Below are 25,150 nucleotides of genomic sequence, written 5' to 3'. Positions count from 1 at the left end.
TTAAAAATTACAGTATTTTATATTATAACTGGCCATATTTTACGTTGATTATATAAAAATTAAAGTACACTGAGTACCTACTCAGTATCTTAACGTTTTTTCCTTGTTTTAGGCAGCTGCTCAAAAATTAAATTTACAATAGATACGTTCATCAAAAAATTTTCACCAAGAAAGCACATTTGTCAAATCTATGACAAGCTACTTAAATATAGCTGGGCAATTTATAATTTGTGGATTACATAAAATAATAATTTTAGAAATTTGAACGTGATAAAAGTTAGTTTTGCATAGTAAAAGATTTGTGAACTATTTTTAATAATATTTTTTGATCTCTTTGAGGAAATTAAAATATGCTTATCTGTAATATTTCTTTATATCGTTATTTTCTTTGTTTTTACTTCTATGAGGGGTCGACTTCCCATTTACAGTTGTCCAGAAGTTTCTATTTGGGTCAGATCAATAACAATCTCCTTTACATACATATTCTGCCTAAGCGTCTCCCCATAGGTCTTCTTTGGTTCTCCTCTCCTACTCCCTCCAGGAATCCACAGATCAACAATTCTTTGTATTGGGTGATTACCGTCTCAATTAGTGCCATCCCTATACTTCCCCTAATATAATCATTCTTAATTTGGTCCTTTTTGGTTACACTACTCATCCACCTAAGCATTCTCATGTGCACAACATGCATTTGTTGTTCCTCGTTCTTTTTAACTTTTTAACATTTAGTTACTTTTATCATAGCGGGTCTTATGAATATTTTATAGAAATTTATGTTCATTTTTATTTAAATTTTTTTGTCAAACAACACACCAGTCGCTTTTTTCCACTACATCCATCCAACTTATTTCCACTACAGATCATAAGTACATAAAATTATGACTTTACACAGTAATTGCAAAGATATCATTTTATTTGTAGTAACTCTATCTTTAAATGAACAATACAAATACTATATTTGAGGCGCATAGTGCAAGAGTGGCCTAACTAAAAAAAAAAATGATATTTGAGTTAATAACACCAAGCGTTAGTATTTGTATTATTCTATCGTGTGCAATAGTGGCCCACATCGATTGCATTAAAATGCCGATAGAGGAATGATCAAGGTCACTTTGGCGTAGAAGGTCGTGCAGTAATAGCCCAACGTTTATACCTTTCGATGTGTTTCAGTTTCTCGTGTGCACTTGTGGCCTATCTTTTAACCTTAAAATTATTATTTCATTTTTAACAGCTCGTGTACGTTTTAATTGTTTGTCTTTCGTTATTTGGAAGTTATGTAACGGATATTCCATCCACATCAGGTGGATATATTATTCAGATCATTTTCTTAAGTAATTATTAAAAGTAGATATTTTGGAATAAGGTGTTAAAAAGTATTTATTAACACACACCTGAATTATTGTAACTTCTCTCTTTCAGGCAAAAGCAATAATACCTTTGATGACAGTGATATCTCTAGTATTGATGAACCATAGTTGTAAAAAAGTATATGATTATTATTACAGTAAACAGCGACGCACAAGCACTTTTAGAAGTTTGTGTATGGAGAAGATCAGCCACAGACAAGCAAGGGTGGAGGCAAAAATAAAGTTGGTCAAGGCTCAATTTGGGCTGTAGTGCCGTAGAAGAAGAGAAAAATATTTGATTCTTATTATAATCGTTTGCGAAAAACTAGTATACTTTGTTTTAGGTAAAAATTTTTTTTGGTACATCCTTTATTTATTGTAATCTGTTTTTACAATAAAAACAATAATCAATAAGTTTATCACGTAATTAACATAGGGCAGATCCGTCTAGTGACAAAAATCCTTTAAGATAAATTTCTAATATATAGGGTGTTTCAAAAAAAGGTAGGTAACCCCGTCTCTAGGGTAGGTAAGAAACTGAAAAATAATTGGGATTTGCTTAGTAAAAAATTTTTATAGCGCCATCCGTTTTCAAGATACAGGGCGTTGAAGAATAAAAAATTTTACGCATTTTTTACGATTTTGACGAAACTACTGGCAACATTGTAATGAAATTTTATACGAATATGTTTTGGAAGCTGATACATCCCATGAATTTGTTTTTATATCTGATTCTCATAGAGGGCGCTAGTTAAACGGATCGTACTAAGTATTAGTCAATATAACTTTTTTAAGAGTATAATTATTAATTAAAATTTCAAGTTAACCTTAACATCATTCAATTTTACACGAAAAAGGTACTCTTGGTAAAACTCGATACTGTGTACCGTTTTCGGAATATTTTGATTTGAAAATTATGAAGTAATAATTGATGCTGGTATAAAATAGTTAGTAATTAAACAAAACTCACAAAAAGAAAATTAAATTAATGACTAAGAACATAAAATAAAATTCAATTACAGTAAGTGTTCAAAATGGCCTCCGTTTTCGCGAATACACAAGTCTATTCTTTTTTCTAAAGATTCCATTAACCTTCTAAATGGTAGGGGATCAGCTATGATGTCATGAAATTGACGTTGAAATCTTTCTTCCAATTCTTGGCGTGAATTTACCTCTGTAGCATAGACTTTTTCCTTAATATACGACCAAACTGCGTAGTCCAAAGAGTTAAAATCGCATGAATAAGGAGGCTCGTTTAGCGTTAAATCTTCTATCTCGAATAAGGAATTGTTTAAAAAATCAAGATACATATTACCATTTAAATTTCCCGGTAGAATATGATAACCTATAATAGTAATTTGTTACCTAAAGTTGCTGCCCAAACATTAACTTTAAATAAGTGTTGGTAATGTGATACCCTTTTGACTCGTGGATTCTCATCACACAAGTAGTGTGCATTATGGGAGTTAAACATACCTTGTCGCGTAAAGGTGGACTCGTCCGTAAAATGAATGCATTTTAAAAAATTTGGATTGTGGGCTGTCCTTTGTTGCAATGTTTCACAAAAATCCACTCTAACCGGTAGATCATCTGGCAAGAGCTCTTGGACTTGTCTGTATTGATAAGGATGTAATTGCTGTTCTTTCAGTATCTATCCGTCAAGTACTTGAAGAAGAAGTATTTATTTGTCTTGCTATATTCCTTACGCTAACTGTTGGATCTTGATCAAGTAAATTTAAAATATTATTTTCTTTATTAATTGTTCTTGTTGTTCTTGGTCTACCAGAATTTATTTTATTTGGTCTCAAATTCCCAGTTTCTCGACAACGTCGTTCAACGGCTCTAAATGTTTTTTTACTTGGTAAGTTTCTTCTAGAAAACTTTTCTGCATAACGTGTCACAGCTGCACTAGAACATCCTAAACATTCGCCTAAGGTTAATAACATGTTAGTGTATTCAACATATGAGTACATTTTGATTTGATTTTACAAATAACAAGGTTTCAAAACTCTAATTATTGTTGATTTATCGTCATAACAATCAATAAATGTCAGATTTCCATGGCACACTAGGATAAAATAGAGGTATACCTATTAGAACTTTATCATTACTACCAGCATCAATTATTACTTCATAATTTTCAAATCAAAATATTCCGAAAACAGTACACAGTATCGAGTTTTACCAAGAGTACCTTTTTCGTGTAAAATTGAATGATGTTTAAGTTTACTTGAAATTTTGATTATTAATTATACTCTTAATAAAGTTATATTGACTAATACTTAGTACGATTCGTGTAGCTAGCGCCCTCTATGGGAATCAGATATAAAAACAAATTCATGGGATGTATCAGCTTCCAAAACATATTCGTATAAAATTTCATTACAATGTTGAGAGTAGTTTCGGCAAAATCGTAAAAAATGCGTAAAATTTTTTTTTCTTCAACGCCCTGTATCTTGAAAACAGATGGCGTTACAAATTTTTTTACTGATCAAACCCCAATTATTTTTCTGTTTTTTACCTATCCTAGAGACGGGGTTACCTTTTTTTGAAACACCCTGTATATAAATATTTGAAATATCAATAACACTTTACAAAGACATTTACTAACATATTAAAAAAATGGCAATAATTACAATACACACACACTTATTAGTTATAGGTATGTATAGTATCAGTTGTAGCTATAAAATGATAGAGTATACGTTTATGTATGTAAAGGCGTAGAAAGGTCTAAGGGATCATGGCGTTTTAGTCATCCTGTCCTCGGTCGCTTCAGTAGGTCTTCGGCAAGCGTATTTGGATGGTTCATTCTAGTAGTCTATTTTTGTAAGTGCCACTGAGTGAGACAACGGTGTCTTTAATATTTTGAATCGGCTCTCGATGTATAACATAATTGGGCACATACCACGGTGCATTGGTAATATGTCTCAAAACTTTAGATTGGAAACACTGAAGTTTCAGTAAGTGAGAATTAGATGCTGTACCTCATATTTGTATACCGTAGGTCCAAACTGGCTTTAGAATACATTTATACAGTAATAATTTATTATGTAGACTCAATTTGGATTTTTGGTTCAAGAACCAATACATTTTCCTAGTTGCAGTCGCTTTATCCAGATGTGCTTTCCCCAATTTAGTTGGCAGTCAAAATATACTCCCAAGTATTTAACATCACTTTTTTGGGTATTATGGTATTGTTTATGCACACAGATGGTACACTCTCTTTTCGTAAAGTAAATGTTATATGTGCTGATTTGCTGCTATTTACTTTAACTCGCCACAGTTTTAACCATTTCTCTAGTTCATTTAAATGAATTTTTAAGTTTTTGCCATTTTTAAGAACCGAGCTAGAAGCCATTATCACAGTATCATCTGCATAGGTAGCAATTGTGCTGTTTAGACTTGTGGGAATATCTGCCATATAGAGTAAGTATAAAGTTGGTCCCAATATACTCCCCTGAGGTACTCCCGATAGAATTGGAGATATGTTTGAAACTGCTTCATTGTATCTGACCTAAAAGTATCGATTGGTAAGATAGGATCTCAGAAGTGCATACAGACAATGAGGAAAGTGAGTTTTTATTTTAGGTAGCAGCCCCTCATGCCATATTTTATCAAACGCTTGTGAGACATCCAAAAAGGCTGCAGTGCAGTATTCTTTCTTTTCAATTGCATCTCTTGCTACTTTGGCAACTCTATGTACCTGCTCAATTGTTCCATGTTGTTGCCTGAATCCAAACTGATAATCAGGTATTAATTTTTGTCTGTCGATTATAGAATTCATTCTTTGAAGGAGTATCCTCTCAAATATCTTGGAGATAATGGGAAGCAAACTGATTGGACGATAGGATGATAGTTCGTGTGGATCTTTATTTGGTTTCGGTATTAGAATAATTTGTGCCATTTTCCATTGAAATGGAAAAGAGCATAACTTTAGTATAGCGTTAAATATGTACATAACCAGCCGAAATCCGTCTTCGGGTAAATTTTTGCAGATTTTTCCCGATATTAAATTATACTCTGGAGCTTTTTTGATATTTTCTATAGAAGGTGACATCTGGTTTTAGGTAAAAATGAAAATGTATTGGTGACTGATGAGAATTTACAAAGCAATTTTCAGTCTAACGATATTGCTAATCTTGGAAAAATTGTAAGAAGTAAGAAACGTGGTGCTTGCATTTCAGTAGATCAAAGTCAATGGCAACATAATATAAGAAAAATATTAGGAAATAGTGGACGTGAGTATACAAACATTAAGGGTAATGTAGTTGCTGCCAAAAAGTTTGATGCATCCAACTGTCGTTATTTTAAAGATTGTTATAAACTCATTACTCTTTAACAGCGTGAAACAAAGTTTTAAAAATTTTTATGAACTCGCCAATTATGATTTACAGACATCTTACTTATGTGGCCAAATCAAACTTACTTTAAAATTAAACAATACTGCTCAAAGTGACTCCAGAAAATATACAAGAAAATATTATTTGACAAGAGAAACAGGGCTAGATATTCCAGTTTGCAAGGAGTTTTTAAAAACGTCTTTAGAGTTTTAGTTGGTCGACTTACACGTGCTTTGCGTAATAAACAGCAAGGTGGTACACCTTCTAAGGATAAAAGACGAAAAAAACCCTCATAATAAAACAAGGCAGAAGAAACTTGACAATATTTTTCATTTTATTTCGAGGTTCCCAAAATATCAGTCACATTATTCTAGAAAAAAATAATCCCAATCTTTGTTATTTAGCTCCCACTTTAAATTTGTCAAATATATATTCCCTATACAAACAAGAAACAAATGATCCTGCGTCACAATTTGTTTTTAGCGATGTTTTTAGAAAAAAATTAATGTAACTTTTCATGCGCCTGTCTCTGACAGTTGTAGAAAATGTGACGAATTTAAGCAAAAAATAAAAACAAAATCTTCTGAACTTACTTTGGCATGTTTAAAGTTAGAAAAAGAATTGCATCTTCGAAAGGCAGAAAGCGCACGTGCTGGGATGACATTGGATTCGGAATTGGGTAAAATAGCTGAAAACGATGTCACTGTAATAGCCTTTGATCTCATGTCTACATTACCTAGACCTCATCTTTTAACTGGGGTATGTTACTACAAAAGACAGTTGTGCATATACTGCTTACATAGGTATCCACAACTTGTCAAGTAATCAGGCCCACATGTACATTTGGCATGAAGCCATAGCATCTAGAGGACCTCAAGAGATTGGATATTGTATACAGCATTAAGTCAAAACCTATGTTAACACATTAAAATTAATTATGTAGCCAATGTATTAATTATGTATTAATTAATATATTAATGCATTTTATGTAGCCAATCTATGTAACCAATGTAGAGGGTAAGTAGGAACATTAAAATGTCTCTATTTTGTAATCACATTATACAAAACAAGATATAAAAAGTGCAGCAAATTGACCATAAATTTTTGGTGTCAGGGCATTCATATTTAGCCTGTGACCGTGACTTTGGGATCATAGAGAAGAACAAGAAACTTTTATTGATATTTATGTACCCATATTTATAAAACAATAATACGACCAGTGCTCACATACGGATCGGAAACATGGGCAATGACGACCCGAGATGAAGAGTTACTGCGAGTCTTTGAAAGAAAAGTATTGAGGACCATATATGGCGGAGTAAATAAACAGGGTCTGTGGAGAAGGCGATATAACTTTGAACTCTATAGACTTTTTGGTGATGCAGATATTGTGAAGACCATCAAAATAAACCGCCAAAGGTGGGTGGGCCACGTTATGCGGATGGATGAGAGTGATCCTACTAAAATAACTATGCTAAACAGGCCGGTCGGAAGAAGAAGAAGGGGGCGACCTCAACTCAGATATCTGGACGATGTACAGGAAGATCTAAGGGAGATTGGAGTAAGGGGCTGGAGAAGACAGACACTCGATAGGGAAGGATGGAAGAATGTTTTAAAGCAGGCCAAGGCTCACGAAGGGCTGTAGCGCCAACTGATGATGATGTACCCGGATATTGGACCAGAGTCATTAGGACAGCCAAAAAACAAAAACCATTCACAGTACTTAGTAGAAATGATCGGCAACGATTTCGTGAGTAGTGTTCCATTAGAGAAAACCATTACTAATCGTTAAAAGACTATCGAGGGTAAATCGGTCAACTGTTTAAAAATGCAATGGTTGCGATACTTTTTAACTGAACCACTATAATTGTATTATAAAGAATCTTACATTCCGGAGGTTATATTTAAACACATAGACATTATGAAAGGCAATACATCTACGTTTCTTCTTCTTCTTCTCAGAAAACTTCCACTTTATACCCAAAATGCAGAGTCATTGAAGCTTTGAAGTCACTGAAGATTTGTTGCTGTATATACTACCTTATTTACATAACTGTTATAACAATCTAAATGTTAAAAAGTTAGATCAACGTATACAAAATAATGATGATGGAGAATGTAATGTGTTTTACGCTATAGAAGATTCCGAACAACTGGTGGAATAAATGTTTATAAAAAAAATTAGTTAAGGGCATTGTTTTGACTTTTGTTAATTGTTTGTATACAAGTATTGTAAAAATATATTTTATGCAAAAACGCAGTTCATTTTTTTTATTTATATAATATTAATGCGAGAGTGGCCTACAATTCTTTTTCCAAAAAGATTTTGAAGATTTTCCTTTTGTGTTATATTAATGTAAAATGAAATTTACTAACTTAATTTAAGGTAATGAATTTGAAAACTAAGATTAATAATTCTCGGAGAAACAGAGAGCGGTAAAATTAAATAAAACTTAAATCGTCTTTTTCTCAAAATCAGTTTTTACCAGTTAGACCACTCTTGCACTATGCACCTCATTTTGTCCTATTAAGTTTTAAAAACGTTTTCCTCAACTGTTTGTCTTCACTGTTTCAGTCGCTTTAATAATTTCCTACTAATACTACATTATCAGCATACATGAAGCACCATTCATAGTTTCGCTATTATCATTCGTCTTAGTACAATCCTAGTTTCACTTAAAATTTATCAGTCTTTGTCACACCTGTCCTAACACTAGTTGTTACTGGACACGTTCGCTACCAAGGGGGTACTTAACTTTCGTCCACATAGACCATGTATCTTCTTCTTTAAGTGCCTATCCGTTCCGGATGTTGGCGATCATCACGGCTATCTTTACTTTGTTTATTGCAGCGCGGAACAGTTAAGTGGTAGTCGTGTTATACCACTTTCGTAAATTTTGAAGCCAGGAAATGCGTCTTCTTCCCGGCCCTCTCTTACCATTTACTTTCCCTTGGAGAATCAGCTGGAGAAGGCCGTAACGTTCCATAGACCATGTATAGTTATGTCAAATATTTGAAAAAAACCTTTACCTGTTTGTAATTTATATAAAACCGGACATAAATATTTAGCTTCTAAGGATTTTTTTATCCGGCTGGTATGTGAGACTTTGGTCATAAAATAAATTTTTAAATTTACGTAAAATAAAATATAATTTAGAAAATTAAAAGTGGAGAACAAACAAAAAGGAAGAAAAAAAAAGAGAAATTTCACAAACAACTCAAAAACATATGATTATGTTAAAAAAAGTATGAAGTATCTACTCGCTGCCCTGGTATTCTCGAAACTAATAATTCACACATAGTTATCACTTGTCAATTTTTGTCTTTATAGTTTTCACAATAGTCTGGTTAATATTAAATGAGACTATAAATTGCAAATCACGCGTCGTAACTAGTCAAAAGTAAGCCAAATCACGTATCTATTATTCATTTTCGGAAATTTTGAAGTCGATCATTGAAAATAATACTTTAAATCTAGTATATAAAATAAATTCTCATTCACAATAATAATGTATAGACTGAGGGGATGTGCGGAAGTCGACTATATAGCTAAAGATGTAAAATACACAAATTAGTATATTCTTTTTATTTCAGAAAGATATTCAATTATTTAGTCTGTCAATAGAAAACGTGCTAGCCACCGCAGATGCTTGTTTAGTTTGTATGTACATAATGTCTTTTAAAAACATGCGTCAAGTACTCCCCGCAATTAAATCTACTTATTGCGTTTACGGCAGTAAAAAGATCGAACCGCATTTATCGAGATTCAAAGTTTATGTCAAAAAAATTTAATTCTCTTGAGTGTCAAATAAGCGAGAAGTCTATTTAATAACGAAATTAATCAATGTCCTGATATTGTGTCAAAATATATTAACACAGCAAAATAAAGACACAACACATGAATCAACAGTTGAATCAGCAGATTGCCGCAACTACACAACGAAGCAAATACTTTCATGAAATGAAAAAGACAGTCAAGATTTCATTTCACGTACAAATCGTCTATGTATCTGTTTATACGTATTTCGCTTTAATAAGGCTCATCAGAACAGTTATTCATAGGCGTTCTCAACGTGAAAATTATTCTTTCCTGTCTTTAAGAAGCAACAATATAATGGCTTCGAAACGGACGCAATAGCGACATCTGATATTAAATCCGTAAAATAGTTTCGAAACACAATTCAGATAACTGCCTTAATCTGAGCCTTCTAAAAATTGCAAGGCATAGCCAGACGTTGATAAAGATGTTAATAGAGACACGGGGAATCTAAAATTTGCATTCCACAACATGTCTCCTCAACTAAGCAGAAATCGTTAGCGAATTGGTTCCTTGTACTCATATAGAGTAGATCCGAATAAAATAAAATAGACAGTCAAGATTTCATTTCACGTACAAATCGTCTATGTATCTGTTTATACGTATTTCGCTTTAATAAAGCTCATCAGATGTCGCTATTGCGTTCGTTTCGAAGCCATTTTATTGTTGCTTCTTAAAGACAGGAAAGATTAGTTTTCACGTTGAGAACGCCTATGAATAACTGTTCTGATGAGCTTTATTAAAGCGAAATACGTATAAACAGATACATAGACGATTTGTACGTGAAATGAAATCTTGACTGCCTTTTTCATTTTATTCGGATCTACTCTGTATGAGTACAAGAAACCAATTCGCTAACGATTTCTGCTTAGTTGAGGAGACATGTAGTGGAATGCAAATTTTAGATTCCCCATGTCTCTATTAACATATTTATCAACGTCTGGCTATGCCTTGCAATTTTTAGAAGGCTCAGATTAAGGCAGTTATCTGAATTGTGTTTCGAAACTATTTTACGGATCAAACACTTTCATTTAATAAGGGTCAATAAAAAACTAAAAATAATGTCGTAAGGAAGTACTGGAATACAAAGTAAACGTTTAACTTGCATGATATGGAACAGGAATAATAACACAGCTTAACAAAATGAAAAAATTTGGTGTTTGAGAAATAACTAATTTTAAATATTTTTAAAGCTCTTATTTTAAATGACCTCTTTTTCATAGTAGTTTATTTTTTGGAATCGATGCTATAATTTTAAGTTGGCTTGAAAAGATATACACAAAGGCACCTGAAAATTACCAGACAAACTTACAGTAAATATGATGGATCATTCTATTGTAGACTTAAGACACCAATCCAATATAATAAACTTTCACACCAGAAGAGGAGCAAATGCGGGTTCTGATCACTACTCGATCGGAAGTAAGGTAAGGGCCAGAATTTGATACGTTTCGAAAAGGAAATATTTTCTAAACATGAACGTTACGATGTCGAAAGACTTAAAAATACAAACAAAAATAGAGAATATAAACAAAATATACTAGACAACATCAAACTAGAACACACACTTAAACACGAAAACATAAACGAAAAGTGGGAAGAGTGCAGGAACATCATGAAAGAAGCAGCTAAATAAGTACTAGACCCGAAAAGTAAACAAAGAAGAACAAGAGCGAATTACTGTTATTAGTAATAAGAATATCAGATGATAATAATAGGGAAAAAACATATTTTGATGATGCAATAGGCCGAAAATCAGAAGTGAAATATCAATAACTACGCAAAGAAGAAAATTAAATTCACCAGAGAAAGTAGAAAGAATCTATAAATAAACAACTTCAAGAAATATAAGATCCAAGTTAGCAAATAGAGTCGAGAAAATTTTACTAGAAACTGAACAAGAGAAAAAAAGGAATTCAAACAAAAAAAGTAAAAAGATAATAGGGTAATATATTGACAGAACAGCAAGAAAAACTATGAAAAATGTTTTAGATTTTATTGATATATTAGATGTTCGTTTGTAATACTCCATTTAAAGTTTTTTATAAAAATAAGGGCAGCTACATTATATGATAACTTACAATATAACGCGTATGACTTATTTCGTTATATCTTTGCTGGAGTATACATCCCTGAATTGTAATATGCAACTTAATTTAAAACAGTGAGTTTCATATTGGCTCAATTCACCTCATTTGTACTCCTTAAAAGTACAGGTGTGCGCCCTAAATTTGTCTCCCCTTTATCAGCCGATATGTACGGCACTGTAACAAAATAAATCTAAATAATGAACCGAAACTATATGTATAACTGTCGTACTGTAACAAATTGTCTAAAAAGGGGTCAAAATTTACCGAAAAGATTGTCCCTGCTACTGGTACCAATATGTTTTCACGGCATTAGGTCGCAGGTCATTATTTTTGTAGAAAACACCAGTTTTACAGTGTAGAAAACAAGTTTGTAACGTTATAAACGTCACATCTTTATTAATTTATATTTAAATAATTATTTTATTTTAATTTCTTTATTAGATAATTTATTAATTCCTTAACCTTCAGTTTCTTTTTTCTATTTTTTTCTTTAAAAAGTAGTTGGCGCCCTCTGTCTTTTCTTTCTCGTTCTGTCCCGTAGAATAAATATTCGCCTTCTCTCGTTCTGTCCGGTAGACTAAATATTCTGTTCTATGTTGACAGAAGAGCTAATTCCATCATAGGCATACATCCTATGTCATCTGTGCAAATTTCAATTTAGTCTCCATACTTACTGTCAGTCAACTTTTCTAACGTAGTGAGAATATAATTTTTGCCTGTTTTTGAAATTTATAAAAGAAAGCAAAAATTATTATAAACTTCAGTTTATAGTCTGCAGAATTCTCTTGGGGTGAGTACTTTCATTGTAATCTAGATTCTATAATTCTGCCATCATTTTTAATATTCATAACCTTACTTCTTTCAAGGCACGTTTTTTCAATTTTGTACAGAAGTAATCGTAACAAAATTTAACTAAATTTAATAGAAATTCTATTTTATTTTATCCTTGACATCTGCTATATGTTTAATTGTAATTTTGTAAAATGGCAAGGAAATTAAACCCCCTTTTAACGTGTCTCTAATACAAGCTGTTCCTTATATTTTAATTTATTGGCTGTTTTATCGGCTGTATTATGAACCTATTGGCTGTATAGAAGACTTTATTGGAGAATATTGTTAAGAATATATGGATCAACATGCTCTGGAGGACCTAACTGCAGCTATCAGGATGACCTTATTATCTAATTGGGAGAGCACAGATAATTGGTAGCAAGTAGTCCATCGATGCCATGATACCATAAGTATTGTCCAAATTTTATTTGCTGTAAAACATTGGCAGGGTTGTTTTTTGCTACTTAAATATTATTTTTTTATTTTAAATAAATATGTCTAGTTGAATAATTGTTTTATTTGCTATCAGCTAAGGGTTCATGGTTTAATTCCTAGTTTAAGACAAGACAAATTCACACTTGAGATACTGAGCTAGGCGAAGCATAGACTGTAAGCTCCCATGGTTGATTGAAGTATTATTTTTATAAATAGTATTTTAATTCTCTTTGGTAGTTATAAGTTATAAATGACGTACAAATATGTTTGACTAAAATTCCCTGTCTTTGAGTGGTAAAATTACCTTAGCTTGGTAGTCACCTGTACCGATAAAAGTTGACGACATATAGTTTCTACAGTTGTTATTACATAGTAATATTGATTTATATGTGATTCCTTAAAAATGTCTCATGAGCTTTTCTATAAGTTAGTCTATAAGTGATTTCATGGTCATTTTAATCTAAATTTTTTTAAAAGACTCTGTATAATACGCTAGGAAAATACTACTAAAACACTATAAGTTTGTGAAATTATTACTGCCCTGGCTCCCTTTAACAAACATAACATAGTAAAAACCAATACACGTGAAAAGTTGATAACGCACAAAACTTTTCGGTCGTTTATTTCTTTTATTCTTGATTACTAACACAAATAACGAAACAAAGGGAAACTCTCAATAAACCGATTGACACAGCATTAAGTTTATCGAAATCAACACAAAAGTATTTCAGTGAAAAGATAAGTTACGCAAACCCACTAAAGACATTTTTTTCTTTACCAAACAAAAGAAACAAAAGACTGACAGTGAATTGTGGCTAACGATTATTTTGGCTGTGTATTAATGCCTAACTTCCCAATTCCCAAAAGTTTTATATCTTCATCGTACTTTTTTATTTTTGACAGACGGAAAGATGAATATTTTTCACGAGAATTTAAAAAGAATATTTTTAATGGGATTATTTTTTGCCTCAAAGGAATCCTGGTTTACGACACATATAAGAAACCCCTGAATTACAAGAAAAATGAAAATGTGCTAAAATAGAGGTAACGATAAAAAAAATATTCTTAGTATGAAATATTCAAAATATTACTAGAAAAACTATTTATAATATTTTTAAATATTGTTCTTTAAAATCTAAACCAATTATAAGAAGAATAATTACCTGAATAATTGTGGTAAATATGGAGATAAAGCTGGTGTTAAGCAGAACATAATTTATCTAGAGATTTCTGGATTCAATATGTTTAGTGTTTACACAAATATACTTTACACAAACTGGCGTATCTAAAATCTTCTATACTGGCGTTATATTATTTTTTATTTATACAATGCTAAAGTGAGCGTTAAGAGAGCAGCGACACGAAATAGTTGGAAGAGTCAATTTACGCGACGAGTGGACCGTTAAAAAAAATGCAAATTATCCAAAAATTCGAATTAAAAATATAGCTACAAAATACAAAGACATCTGAAACCGATAAAAATCAACAATGGTGGACCGTTTTTATCGTTTGCAGATGTTTTCTTTCCTATTCTTGCCCGAATTTTGTCAATCGAAAAAAATGGGGCAACGAAATTTAACTCAACGATTTTTCCCATGTACTTCCCTGCAACTGATGACTCGCCGTCTTCATTAATCTCTTGTTTTTTATCATTATTCTTAAGCACTTCAGCGATGATCTACCACATACTGCAACGTATCTATCCATATTGATAATATGTTTTTAAATAAAAAACGTTCGTAAAAATGTTTAAGATTTTTTATGATGCTCTGGTGCTTAGGTTGGAGAAATGAAGTCATGTTGGTAGGAAAAAAAATAACTTTTACATGTTCCATCGGTAGGATAATCTTGTCTGCGCACATTTGTCAATAAACAAAATAACTTTTCTTTTTTATTTTATGAACTTTTGTATAATTTCATCAGCCATTTCTCAAAAAGATCACTAGTCATCCAAGCACTTGCGCTGTTTACATATTCCACTGGTTTTGATTTGACGTTCTTAAAACAACGCGGATGAGCCGACTTGAAAATCATCAGTAGCGGGAGCCTTTCTGATCCGTCCATGTTTGCACTAATTAGGAAAGTGACTCTTTCTTTCCTTAGTTTTCTTCGTGGTATTTTTCGTTTTTAAATCTCGATAACATTGAAGATATCTCTTTCATCTATATTCTGAATCATCTCCTCCAAATTTTTTTCTATTGGTTGGCTTCTTGCTGATTAATTACCCCACTTTCTCCACAAATGGATTTAAATGAAATTGTTCAGCTTTGGTCTTCTTATAAGAGGACCACTTACGGAAATATTCTTATCCCTGGCTTGTTTGAACCATTTTAAATCACAACTGTTTAAATTTGGATTGTCTGGCTCCCTTAACCTCTTTCGTTCTTTACCGCACTCACTTTCACTTTTGAGAATTTTTTCTTTATTCTTCAAGTAGGTGGATAATGTATTAATAGGAAATAAACGGGCTTGTAAATAAACTCATTTTCGGTTCTCCGTTTCCTTCGCAATTTTCTGACAACCAAAATTTTCATAATAATAAGGTCCGACAATTGACATTAAACTACAACACATCAGTAATACGATCTAAAATAACTTATGTTTTCTTACCCTACATTCCAGTTCTGACACCTAAGCTAATGAACATTTTCAAAAATGTTAATGGCTTTAAAATTACAAATAAGAATGTGAAAACGGTATCGAAGTTATACACAAAGACAAAAGATCCTTTCACAATACAGGAGTCATCGAATGTTGTTTATTGTATACCTTGTGCCAATTGCAACAACGTATACATCGTAGAATCATTTCGTAATTTCCACAGTAGGGTGATCTCACATTGTAGTGACATAAAAACCAATAAACCATAAATGCATATGCACTCACAGAACATGCAATAATTCTGAAACATGAGTACATTTCGAAGATTCCTGTATTTTGGCAAAAGAAAAAAACCATGCAAAACCTGTTTTCTTGGAAATGTGTTTCATAAAATCTAGTATATCCTGCATAAATAAAAAGTCTGACATAGATAAATGGAGCAACATTTATTGTTATTTACTGGATGAACATCAAAAATTAAATAAATATTTACCTTTACATATTCTTGTATGCATAACTGGTTGCATACCATTAAGACAGGTTCAATAATTAAAAATTAAAACTACCCAATATGGGCCTCTTGGTTTTTGAAAATAAATACAGTAATAACAACATCTAATTACATTTTATTCATATTGTTTTTTCTTTTTGTTCTCTATGTATCAAAGTTAAAACACACCATCAAAAGACATTATGAAATAAACTAAGTTTTACTATCCTTACCAAAATTTTTAGAATGTATTGACCATTATTATATTTTATATTTGTGTTGTTAATGTTGAGTGTCAAAGTTTATTGTATTATATAATATATAATATTTACACACTTTTTTTTATCTATATTACAGTGTCTTGAAAAAGGAATAAAACAATTCCGAAAGCTTGACAAAAAGTCAAAAGAGAGTTTCTTTAACATCTCGGCCAACCTTCTGACTGCAGCTCTATTAAACTGGTGGTTTTGTATACATATATATATATATATATATATATATATATATATATATATATATATATATATATATATATATATATATATATATATAAAATGACGTTTAAGAAACGTTATTTTATTTTTTATAACTTGTTTATAACAATTTGTGAATATTTGGGTCGAACTGGCCGAATGACTAACACAAGTCATAAAAAAGTTTTTCTACTTCAAACAATTTGTTTGTATGGAGGGAAGAGAAAACTCACACTGTATTTGCCAAGTACTATATTTCTAACAATATTAATAAACAAAATGTATTTCTTATTGATATGTTAAAAAATTTAATGAAAGAGTGTAGCTGAGTTTTTAAGAATTAACATTTTGTTTTTGTTTCAGATCAAAGGCAGAAAGCTGGATCGCTTCTCCCGTTCCATGAAATTGTCAAAGCTTTTTCCCGACACCAAGTATCTCATCTGTGTTTTAGCCTTAGGAAATTGGGCTTTTAACTTTAAAGAAGCTCCTCAATATCTAAGACGTCCAGAAAATGACACAAACGATATGGAACTATTTTCTGATATTATACGTCCATTACTAGTTGACTCTCCCACAAGTCGCTGTGCAGAAGTAAACACATTGGGAGCACCCGACAGTATGCACGTAGGTATGGGTATGTTACCAGACCATTCTATGGGTGCCCAATCTATCTTAACTCGCCGACTAGGACTTATTATTGGCTGTTGTATGGGCTTTGTGGTGTTTGTTGGACTTGTTTCAATTCTCGGGTACCTCAAAATTAAGAAACAAAGAAGAGCAGTCAAGAGGGACCAACCTTTACCGCCCGAATATCTTTCTTACAGACACTTTTCTATACAAAGCGGTGAAGCCGGAGGTCATCCGCATTTTATAACCAATATGAACACAACTGTTTTGAACTAGAATCAATTGGTCGGAGTTAGATCCTAAGAATATCATTAACTAATATACTGACAGACTGGTAGTAAGGTTGTCATTTTCTAGATTTAACCATCCACCTTGGTAGAATTTAGAAAAGCCAAAGTGTCCACAGGAATTTGAAAAATATACAAAAATATTTAGTGTTAAATGACTTAGCTTGACAGATTTTAGTAAAAACCAAAAATTATTACAGGTCTTTGATTTAAATTACCGACGATAGCTAACCACAGCTATGTTAGATGATCATTACAATAGATTGCCAGAACTATTGCACCAGAATAATAGTCCAGGTTGTGAGACCGCCCCCGTAAGGAAAAAACCTTCTGATACAGTTTCTTTGCGCCTTTCTGTTTAAAAATATCCCCTTTAAACATATCTTCTATGTTCAAATTCTCTCACGTTTTTATTCTAAAGTTGACACTTTTCGAGTTATAAGCGATTTAAAACCTGAAAAATATTAAAATACGCATTTTCGAGGCTCAAAAACTCGTATAAAAATTACTATTTTAAATTAAACTTAAATTTTTAATATTGAGTTTCAAGATTCCAATAATATAAATAAAACTGTATTTAAATAAATAACAAACTAAAATTAACTTCTATATAATATGTACAATAAAATAAAAATACGAATTTTAGTAAATGACATTGAAGAAGCTGCATTTCGTTGTTGATATGTCCGAAAAATAAATATTTGCAACACTTGGATAGGTTAGGTAAAGGATGATATTTTTGATCAATACCCAAAAACCAGGAAAGACTAATTAATAGGGTAAGAATGTGTACCTCTGACATTTCACAAAATGTTACTTTTGCATTTTTTTATTAGACAAATTATAATGCTAAGAAAAAAATCTTTTTGTGCAACGTGTTTACCAGACTGTTTTGAATTATCTTGAATTTTGTATAACCTATAAGTTGCACCATTTTAAAATTAACATGCGTTTGTTAATATACTATCGTGTTATCCAAAGGGACAGCACCTACGTCTACCTTTGGACTGGTAGACAAGATAAAATCAACTAAAATAATAATAAAATATTATTTTCCGTCAACCGTCCATTTATGATCAATTTTAACACTCTCAAAATCATTGATTAATGACCCCTATTAATGAAGTTTCTATTAATGAACGATTTCATTATAGGCAACACAACATACATTGCTTGCATAAATTAATTAAACGCTCTGTGATTGTCATTGGCCTGTGGTGTAGGCAACCAAACATATACCTCTTTATATTCCCACTAAAAAATTTAAAATAAAGTAGCCGCTGTTATTACTATCTGTCATCGTATGTCATTATTTACTTTATTGTTTGAAATTCTGTGTATTTAAAAAATCAAAAGATGGATATTGACGAAGAGTTTAATTTAACTCCACCAGAAATGGCAGACATTGCAAATGAAATATCTTTAAGTTTACTGCCTGAAAAAAGCAGAGTGTTATACGAAAAAACATACTCTGAATTTATTGCATGGTGTGACGAGAGAAAAATATTACGATATTCAGTATCTGTATTGTTGACATATTCTTCAAACATTGTCGAAAAAGGACTAATAGCAAATTTGTGGCCCAAATATTCGATGCTAAAATTAACCTTAAGTTTAAAGTCAAACATTGGTATATCTAAATATAATAAGTTAATTATGTTTATCAAGAAAAAAGAACAGGTTGAGTACCAAAGAAATCAAAAACACTTGAAAAAGAACAAGTCCAGAAATTCATCTCTGATGCTCCTAACGACGTGTTTCTAATGATAAAGGTAAACCAGTAAATTAAGTTTATATATTTAATAATCATATTTCATACCATTTAATTTTGTAGGTTGCATTGATTTTCAAAGTGGCTGGTGCGTTAAGAAATGACGAACTATTGAAATTAGAAACAAATAACATTTAAGACTTGGGGTCAAAGTTTCTTGTCACAATAAAACTATTAAAAACACACACAAATAGAATATTTACCATAGTAGATAACAAAGCAAAGACCATTCTCAATGCGATCAAAAACTATATTTCTTTAAGACCGGCACACACACCCCATAAACGATTTTTCATTTTTTATAAAAATAACAAATATTTTTTCACACAGTCAGTTGGCATAAATACGTTTTCCAAAATTCCTTTAGTTATTGCTAAATTCTTAAAATTAGAGCACCCGCATCTCTACACTGGGCATTGTTTTAGACGTTCCTCTGCCTCAATACTGTGTGACAGTGGTGACAGACTTTTCAGCTATTAAAAGACTAGGTGGCTAGAAATCGACTGCTGTAGCAGAAGGTTATATAGATAATTCTATGCAGAATAAACTTGAGACGGCTGAAAAACTCTTGCGACAGAATACCACTAAACCTTTAGCATCACTGCTTCTTCTCCTATCACAGAATTTTCAGAGGTCCAAGAAGACTTAAATGCAAATTTTGTCAAAATGCTATAAAGCAGATAATCATTTATCAATACCTTTCTTTAATTTCAGTAATTGTACTATTTCGAATAATAAAGTTTACAATAATAAAACTACCACTAAGGAAAATTAAACTTTGAATAAAGTTAATAAAAGCTGAAAAAATTGTTGTTTATCGTTAAGTAAATAAAAGTTTAAACTAAGATATCTTTATTTCTGAAAAGTACGGTCGACGAAAAAATTTTGTAACGAACTCGTGAATTAAAATGGCGATTAACAATCTCGAACATTAACGCGCTCGCTCTGCTCACGCGTTAAAATATCTCAATTGTTAATCGCCCTTATTAATACACTTGTTGGTTAAATAACTATTAATGGATACTTACATTAAAACATATTGTCAAAAAGTATAATTGTCAAAATAAATAATGAATTTAATATGAGAGATAAACCTTTTTATGCTACCACACTTTAAGGTAGTGGTAATTTAAGCAGTAAATCTTGAAAATCTACTGTATATGGTTCTTTTTTCCTTCTATAAAATGAAAGTTTTGTTGCGTTTTCTCATAAAATTTTACAGTATAATTAGTATTATTATTAATCGTTTCCAGTACTTTAGCTACGTAATGTTTAACTAACTTTTTAGAGCAGAGTTTAACCAAAATAAAGTCTCCTACTACTATATGAAGATCCATTTCTGATTGAAACTCATGCTCAGTAAAATCATGTTCTTTAATCATATTATCATAATCCATTTGATCAGACGTGTGACAGAAGGATATTTGATCTTCAGTATCAGATGAAGAACTAGAAGGAAGTTTAATCATTTTTTTTACTGTTTCCTTAGGTTCTTTTTCTCTTGGTGTTGCTTTTGTCTTTCTATTTAGCAGCTATATTCACGCTATAGTGCAGCTAAAGACGCAGAAGTCAGTTCATCAGCTTGAAAACAAGAAGACGGAACAGGAATAGAAACGAAAGTATACGGAACAGGAATAGAAACGGAAGTAGACGGAACAGGAATAAAAATTGAAGTAGACGGAACAGGAAAAGTCAAACAATTGGAAGTTGAGTAACCAGGAGCGCTAGATGAGGTAGATTTACCAGCCATTGTTGTTTTTGGTCGATCTGTGACATACGATTGCAGATATTCTTCTTCTGTAAAAATATTGGTGTTAACATTCTAATGGAATTAATTAAAAGTTGTTTGACATCCTTCAATTTAAACGTTGTATTTTGTCTGGTTGATATGATGTTGAATCTGATTTATCTACAATTGGGGTACAACAATGGGAAATGAAAGCGCAATATTACAGAAGATGGAGGGCTATAGTGGATGCGGCGAAGACTCACCCCGAGTTGTGAAGCCAGTCAAGAAAGAAAGAAAGAAATTTTGTGCGGCCACTTCACCTTTTACTTGAATCTATGTTAACTCTATTGGATTTAGTTGACAGGGTTGGAAACGTTGGAAACGTAATACCGGTATTTCTTTTGTTTTTGCCATGTCGTCAATGACATATTTATTGTAGTAAGATTTATATTGCTTCGCATTTCGTAATGATTCCTTTTTAAGCATAGTCTGATCATACAGTATTGTTTTGCATTAGAGCCAGTCAATTATATTTACTTTTTTCGATGATACAAATTATTTTGAGTGATAGTTATACTATCTGTCTATCTACTGAAGTGCGTTATTTATTTAGCTCACGCTGCGCTGTTGTCACATACTCATTTCTCAATTCAGTGTTTTTTGTTTATTAATCACGTAATGATCAGTGTTATCTTTGTTCCACATACTGAATAACAGATGTATACGGTAGTTAAAAAATTGCCATATCGGTATATATATATATATATATATATATATATATATATATATATATATATATATATATATATATATATATATATATATAATTGTTATTACAGTATACATCCTTTTCTGACACCTTGTTCTGGATGGAGTTTGGGAGTGTGTTCACATTAACTAGTGCATAAGTGTGTTTGTATAGTTCAGTCATAAGCGAAATTAAGTGTTGAGGTACGCCTACTTCTTTTAGTATCTGCCATAAGTGTCATTTAACCCTGTTGAATGCAATATTTTCTTTTGGGGTAGTTCTATTTGTATGAAAGTTTTCCGTCCCTCATTGATTATGTGTAGCGTTATTTTGCTGGCTTGTGAGATCAGGAAGGTGGTTCGAGAGTTGTCCTATTTATGGAAGCTGCATTTTTAATGTATGGTCGTTATTGTAGCTTTGTTAACGTAAATTTAAATTTGTAAAAAGTGTTTGTCAGCATTATTATCAACTCATGCGCTTCCTCTGCTGCACATTAACCTCCGTTATCTCTTTTGATCTGTCTATTTTGAGCGGCTTGCATTCAGTTACTGTTAAGAAGATGCTTCAGATCGTCAGTCCATCTGGTTGGTGGGTGGCTTCTCCTCTGTAGTAGCATCTGATACATTAAAAGTGTTTTATAATGACTAATATTGCTGGTAAGTCAGATACGTACTACATGTCTTCAGTTAACAGCGGACTCTAAAGATATTAAGAATGGATTTCTTCCTTTCTAAATTTTCCTATCTATTTAATTACTCATCTTAATATAAAGATTGTTATAATTTGTTCTTTAGAAACGCGAGGCAAGTATTACATTTTAAAATCCACTTTCATTAAAATAACTTGGTTTCTCTATAATGTAATTGTGTCAAATCGAACACTTTTTGATGCCAGAGAGATTTAAGGTACGCTGCACAATTTAATTAGATCTCTGAGTCTACTCAATTCTCGACACCAGTTTTAAACGAATCTTGGATTTTATTTTTATTAGAATTAGTTTAATTTCAAGCGACCGCGTTCGTAGCGCTAAGATAATACTTCGTTTTACCAGCTTTTTTGTCTTAAATAAGATTAAACCTTACAACATTATTGCAGAATAGTAAAATTAAATTGATGGTAACATTAAAGGTTTTGGAATATTCTGGTTAATGAAAACGATTTTAAATGACCCAAATGTATGATAAAACTGGTTTTCTAATGTATAGTATTTCAATTTTTTTTTTAATTAAACAAAAGTAACCCTGCATCGTTTACCAAGAATTAATATCGGAGGGTACAAGACAAATCACAATTTTTAAATTTTTAAAAAGCATAATTTAAAGAAATATTTTTAAAATTGAAAAAATTTAATATCTGTCAAATATTTTAATGGTTGATTAAACTAACAGTTACGTAGATCTTTCATGTTGGCATTTAGTTTGTTTTTTCTTCTTTCTTAAATGGAAAGTATGCAGTAGGTAGTGCATTAATGGGTGATCAGTGTAGTAGTGTCTGGAACCTCAGGAGACTGACACCTCGAAGGCCCTGAAGAAGACATCAGAGAGTCCAAACCGAAAGCCTGTTGAGTTTAGTAATAATTCTTGGAATAGTATTAGTCTTAGCTTTACGTTATATATATATATATATATATATATATATATATATATATATATATGTATGTATGTATATATATATATATACATTAACCCCTTGGTTATATGGATTAGATCGGTTTATCCGTGCTGCGGATTATCCATGCATTTTATACGAGACACATACAGAACGAAACTCTGAAAAATGACATTGCGAGAATTACAGTAAACGGAATCCTTACTATTCCTTGCCATAGTTGTCTTTATAGTACTAATCCGGACTGTACATTGTTTCTTTACGCAGTATTCGTTTTTACGATTGATAGGTTGCTAACCTTGCAAATCACTCTCCATATTTTATCCGAGCTTTAGACCTGTAGTAACCGCAGAGCTACTCAACCTACCCCGCAATCACCCCAGGCAGTGCTCAAATACTGGCCGAGCTTCTCAAAACAGATAGAACATGAATTTTATGAAACACAAAAAGAAATATGAAGAATGATCAGAGAACAAAGAAAAGAAATGAACGAACTAATAAAAGACAAACACATTTATAAGGAAACATGGACAGATTACTTTCGATTACTATTTGCTAAAGGTGACGATAATAAACCATCAACACCAGAGGTGATGACAAACGAAGAAATAAATAGTAAAGAGAAAGAGGTGAAGGAAGCATTTGAAAAATTAAAAAATAGAACCAGGACCAGGACCAGAACCATACTGAGGACCAGATCTGACCAAACAACTATTAAAATTAATCCAAAAAATGATAAAACCAATCAAAATTCCTCAATAATAGAGATCAAGCACCAAGCTTCTCTCCAAGAAGGGAGACAAATCGGACCATGAAAATTACAGAGGAATTAATTTAATAAACATACCACTAACAATGAAATGAAATTATAACACTAGCAGAAGAACAACAAGGTTTTAGGTCGCGAAGATCATCCGCCGACACTATATGCTTGACTGATTATAACTTACTAAAAAATGCGCATGTTGAGAAGTTACATATTTATTATCTTGTTAAATGGCATAAAGGCAGCCACGTTGACTAAAGCGATGATGAAAAATATCTCACTTAGATTGAGTTACCAATGAAGAGGTTATGCGAAGACTCTCGAAAAATCAAAATCAAACAATGAAATTATGATACGAAAATTACGATACCTAGGCCATGTGCTAGATAGCCTAGGTAGGAGGCAAAATACCAGCTTCTGCAAGTTCATAATTCAGGGAAACATTATGGGCAAACATAACGTTGGACTTAGAGGAATATCTGGGCCCCGTAATACCAGAGAATGGTTCAAGCGTCCTTCAAATCAACTTTTTGGAGCAACTGTAAATAGAATACTAATACTCAAGATAATTACAAACCTTTGAAAGAGTACTGTACCTTAAAAAGAAAGACGAAATAAAAGAGTGATTGATTGTATATATTAGGAGGTAACATGTTAACTGTCTTAAAACACACAAAAATCAAAGTTGAGTTTGATTGTTAACCATCCAGTTATCGGCTGCTTCATTATAAAATCTTTCAAATGGCCCAAAAACGTTGGTATCTAAGTGCTGTAACTTATGGCTAGTATAAATGAAATGGTGAGTAGTACTACTCCATTGTTTTTACAGACGTTAAGCCCTTTTATGGCTTATGGCTATCATTATTATCTAGTATCAGCAGACACTTGTGATTGATGTCGACTGGGGAATATCTAATGAAGTGCAGTAAATATTTTTCGAAATTCTCATGAGTCATCCAACCTGATGGGTTAACATCAGCATCAGCACCAATGGGAAGCCCTCTTGTCATATAATCCTGGATCCTTACCATCGGATAAATTAAAAATGGAGGAATAGTATCACCAGACGCACTTATAGTGCATAAAAATGTAACCAGTGATTCTCTTTCACACGATGTTGCCTTTGACACCTTCTTCTGCGCTTTCTTCTCAATTAATTTTTGCGTCTTATGTGCTGTTGTAACTCCC

General features: G+C 32.0%; 1 protein-coding gene across 1 annotated transcript in view; it reads left to right on the top strand.

Annotated features, from left to right (window-relative positions):
• The window catches only part of LOC140441261 (uncharacterized), a 540,998-nt gene extending 521,913 nt beyond the window's left edge, over positions 1-19,085 (top strand). Inside the window, exon 7 of the mRNA XM_072531871.1 lies at positions 16,790-19,085. Coding sequence (XP_072387972.1) covers positions 16,790-17,329 — 540 coding nt within the window. The 3' untranslated portion in view covers positions 17,330-19,085. The remainder of the gene's footprint in view (positions 1-16,789) is intronic.
• Positions 19,086-25,150: the final 6,065 nt, after the last annotated feature.

Source organism: Diabrotica undecimpunctata, chromosome 5, assembly GCF_040954645.1.
Source record: "Diabrotica undecimpunctata isolate CICGRU chromosome 5, icDiaUnde3, whole genome shotgun sequence".
Lineage (NCBI taxonomy): Eukaryota > Metazoa > Arthropoda > Insecta > Coleoptera > Chrysomelidae > Diabrotica > Diabrotica undecimpunctata.
This window is presented reverse-complemented; position numbering and strand designations above follow the sequence as displayed.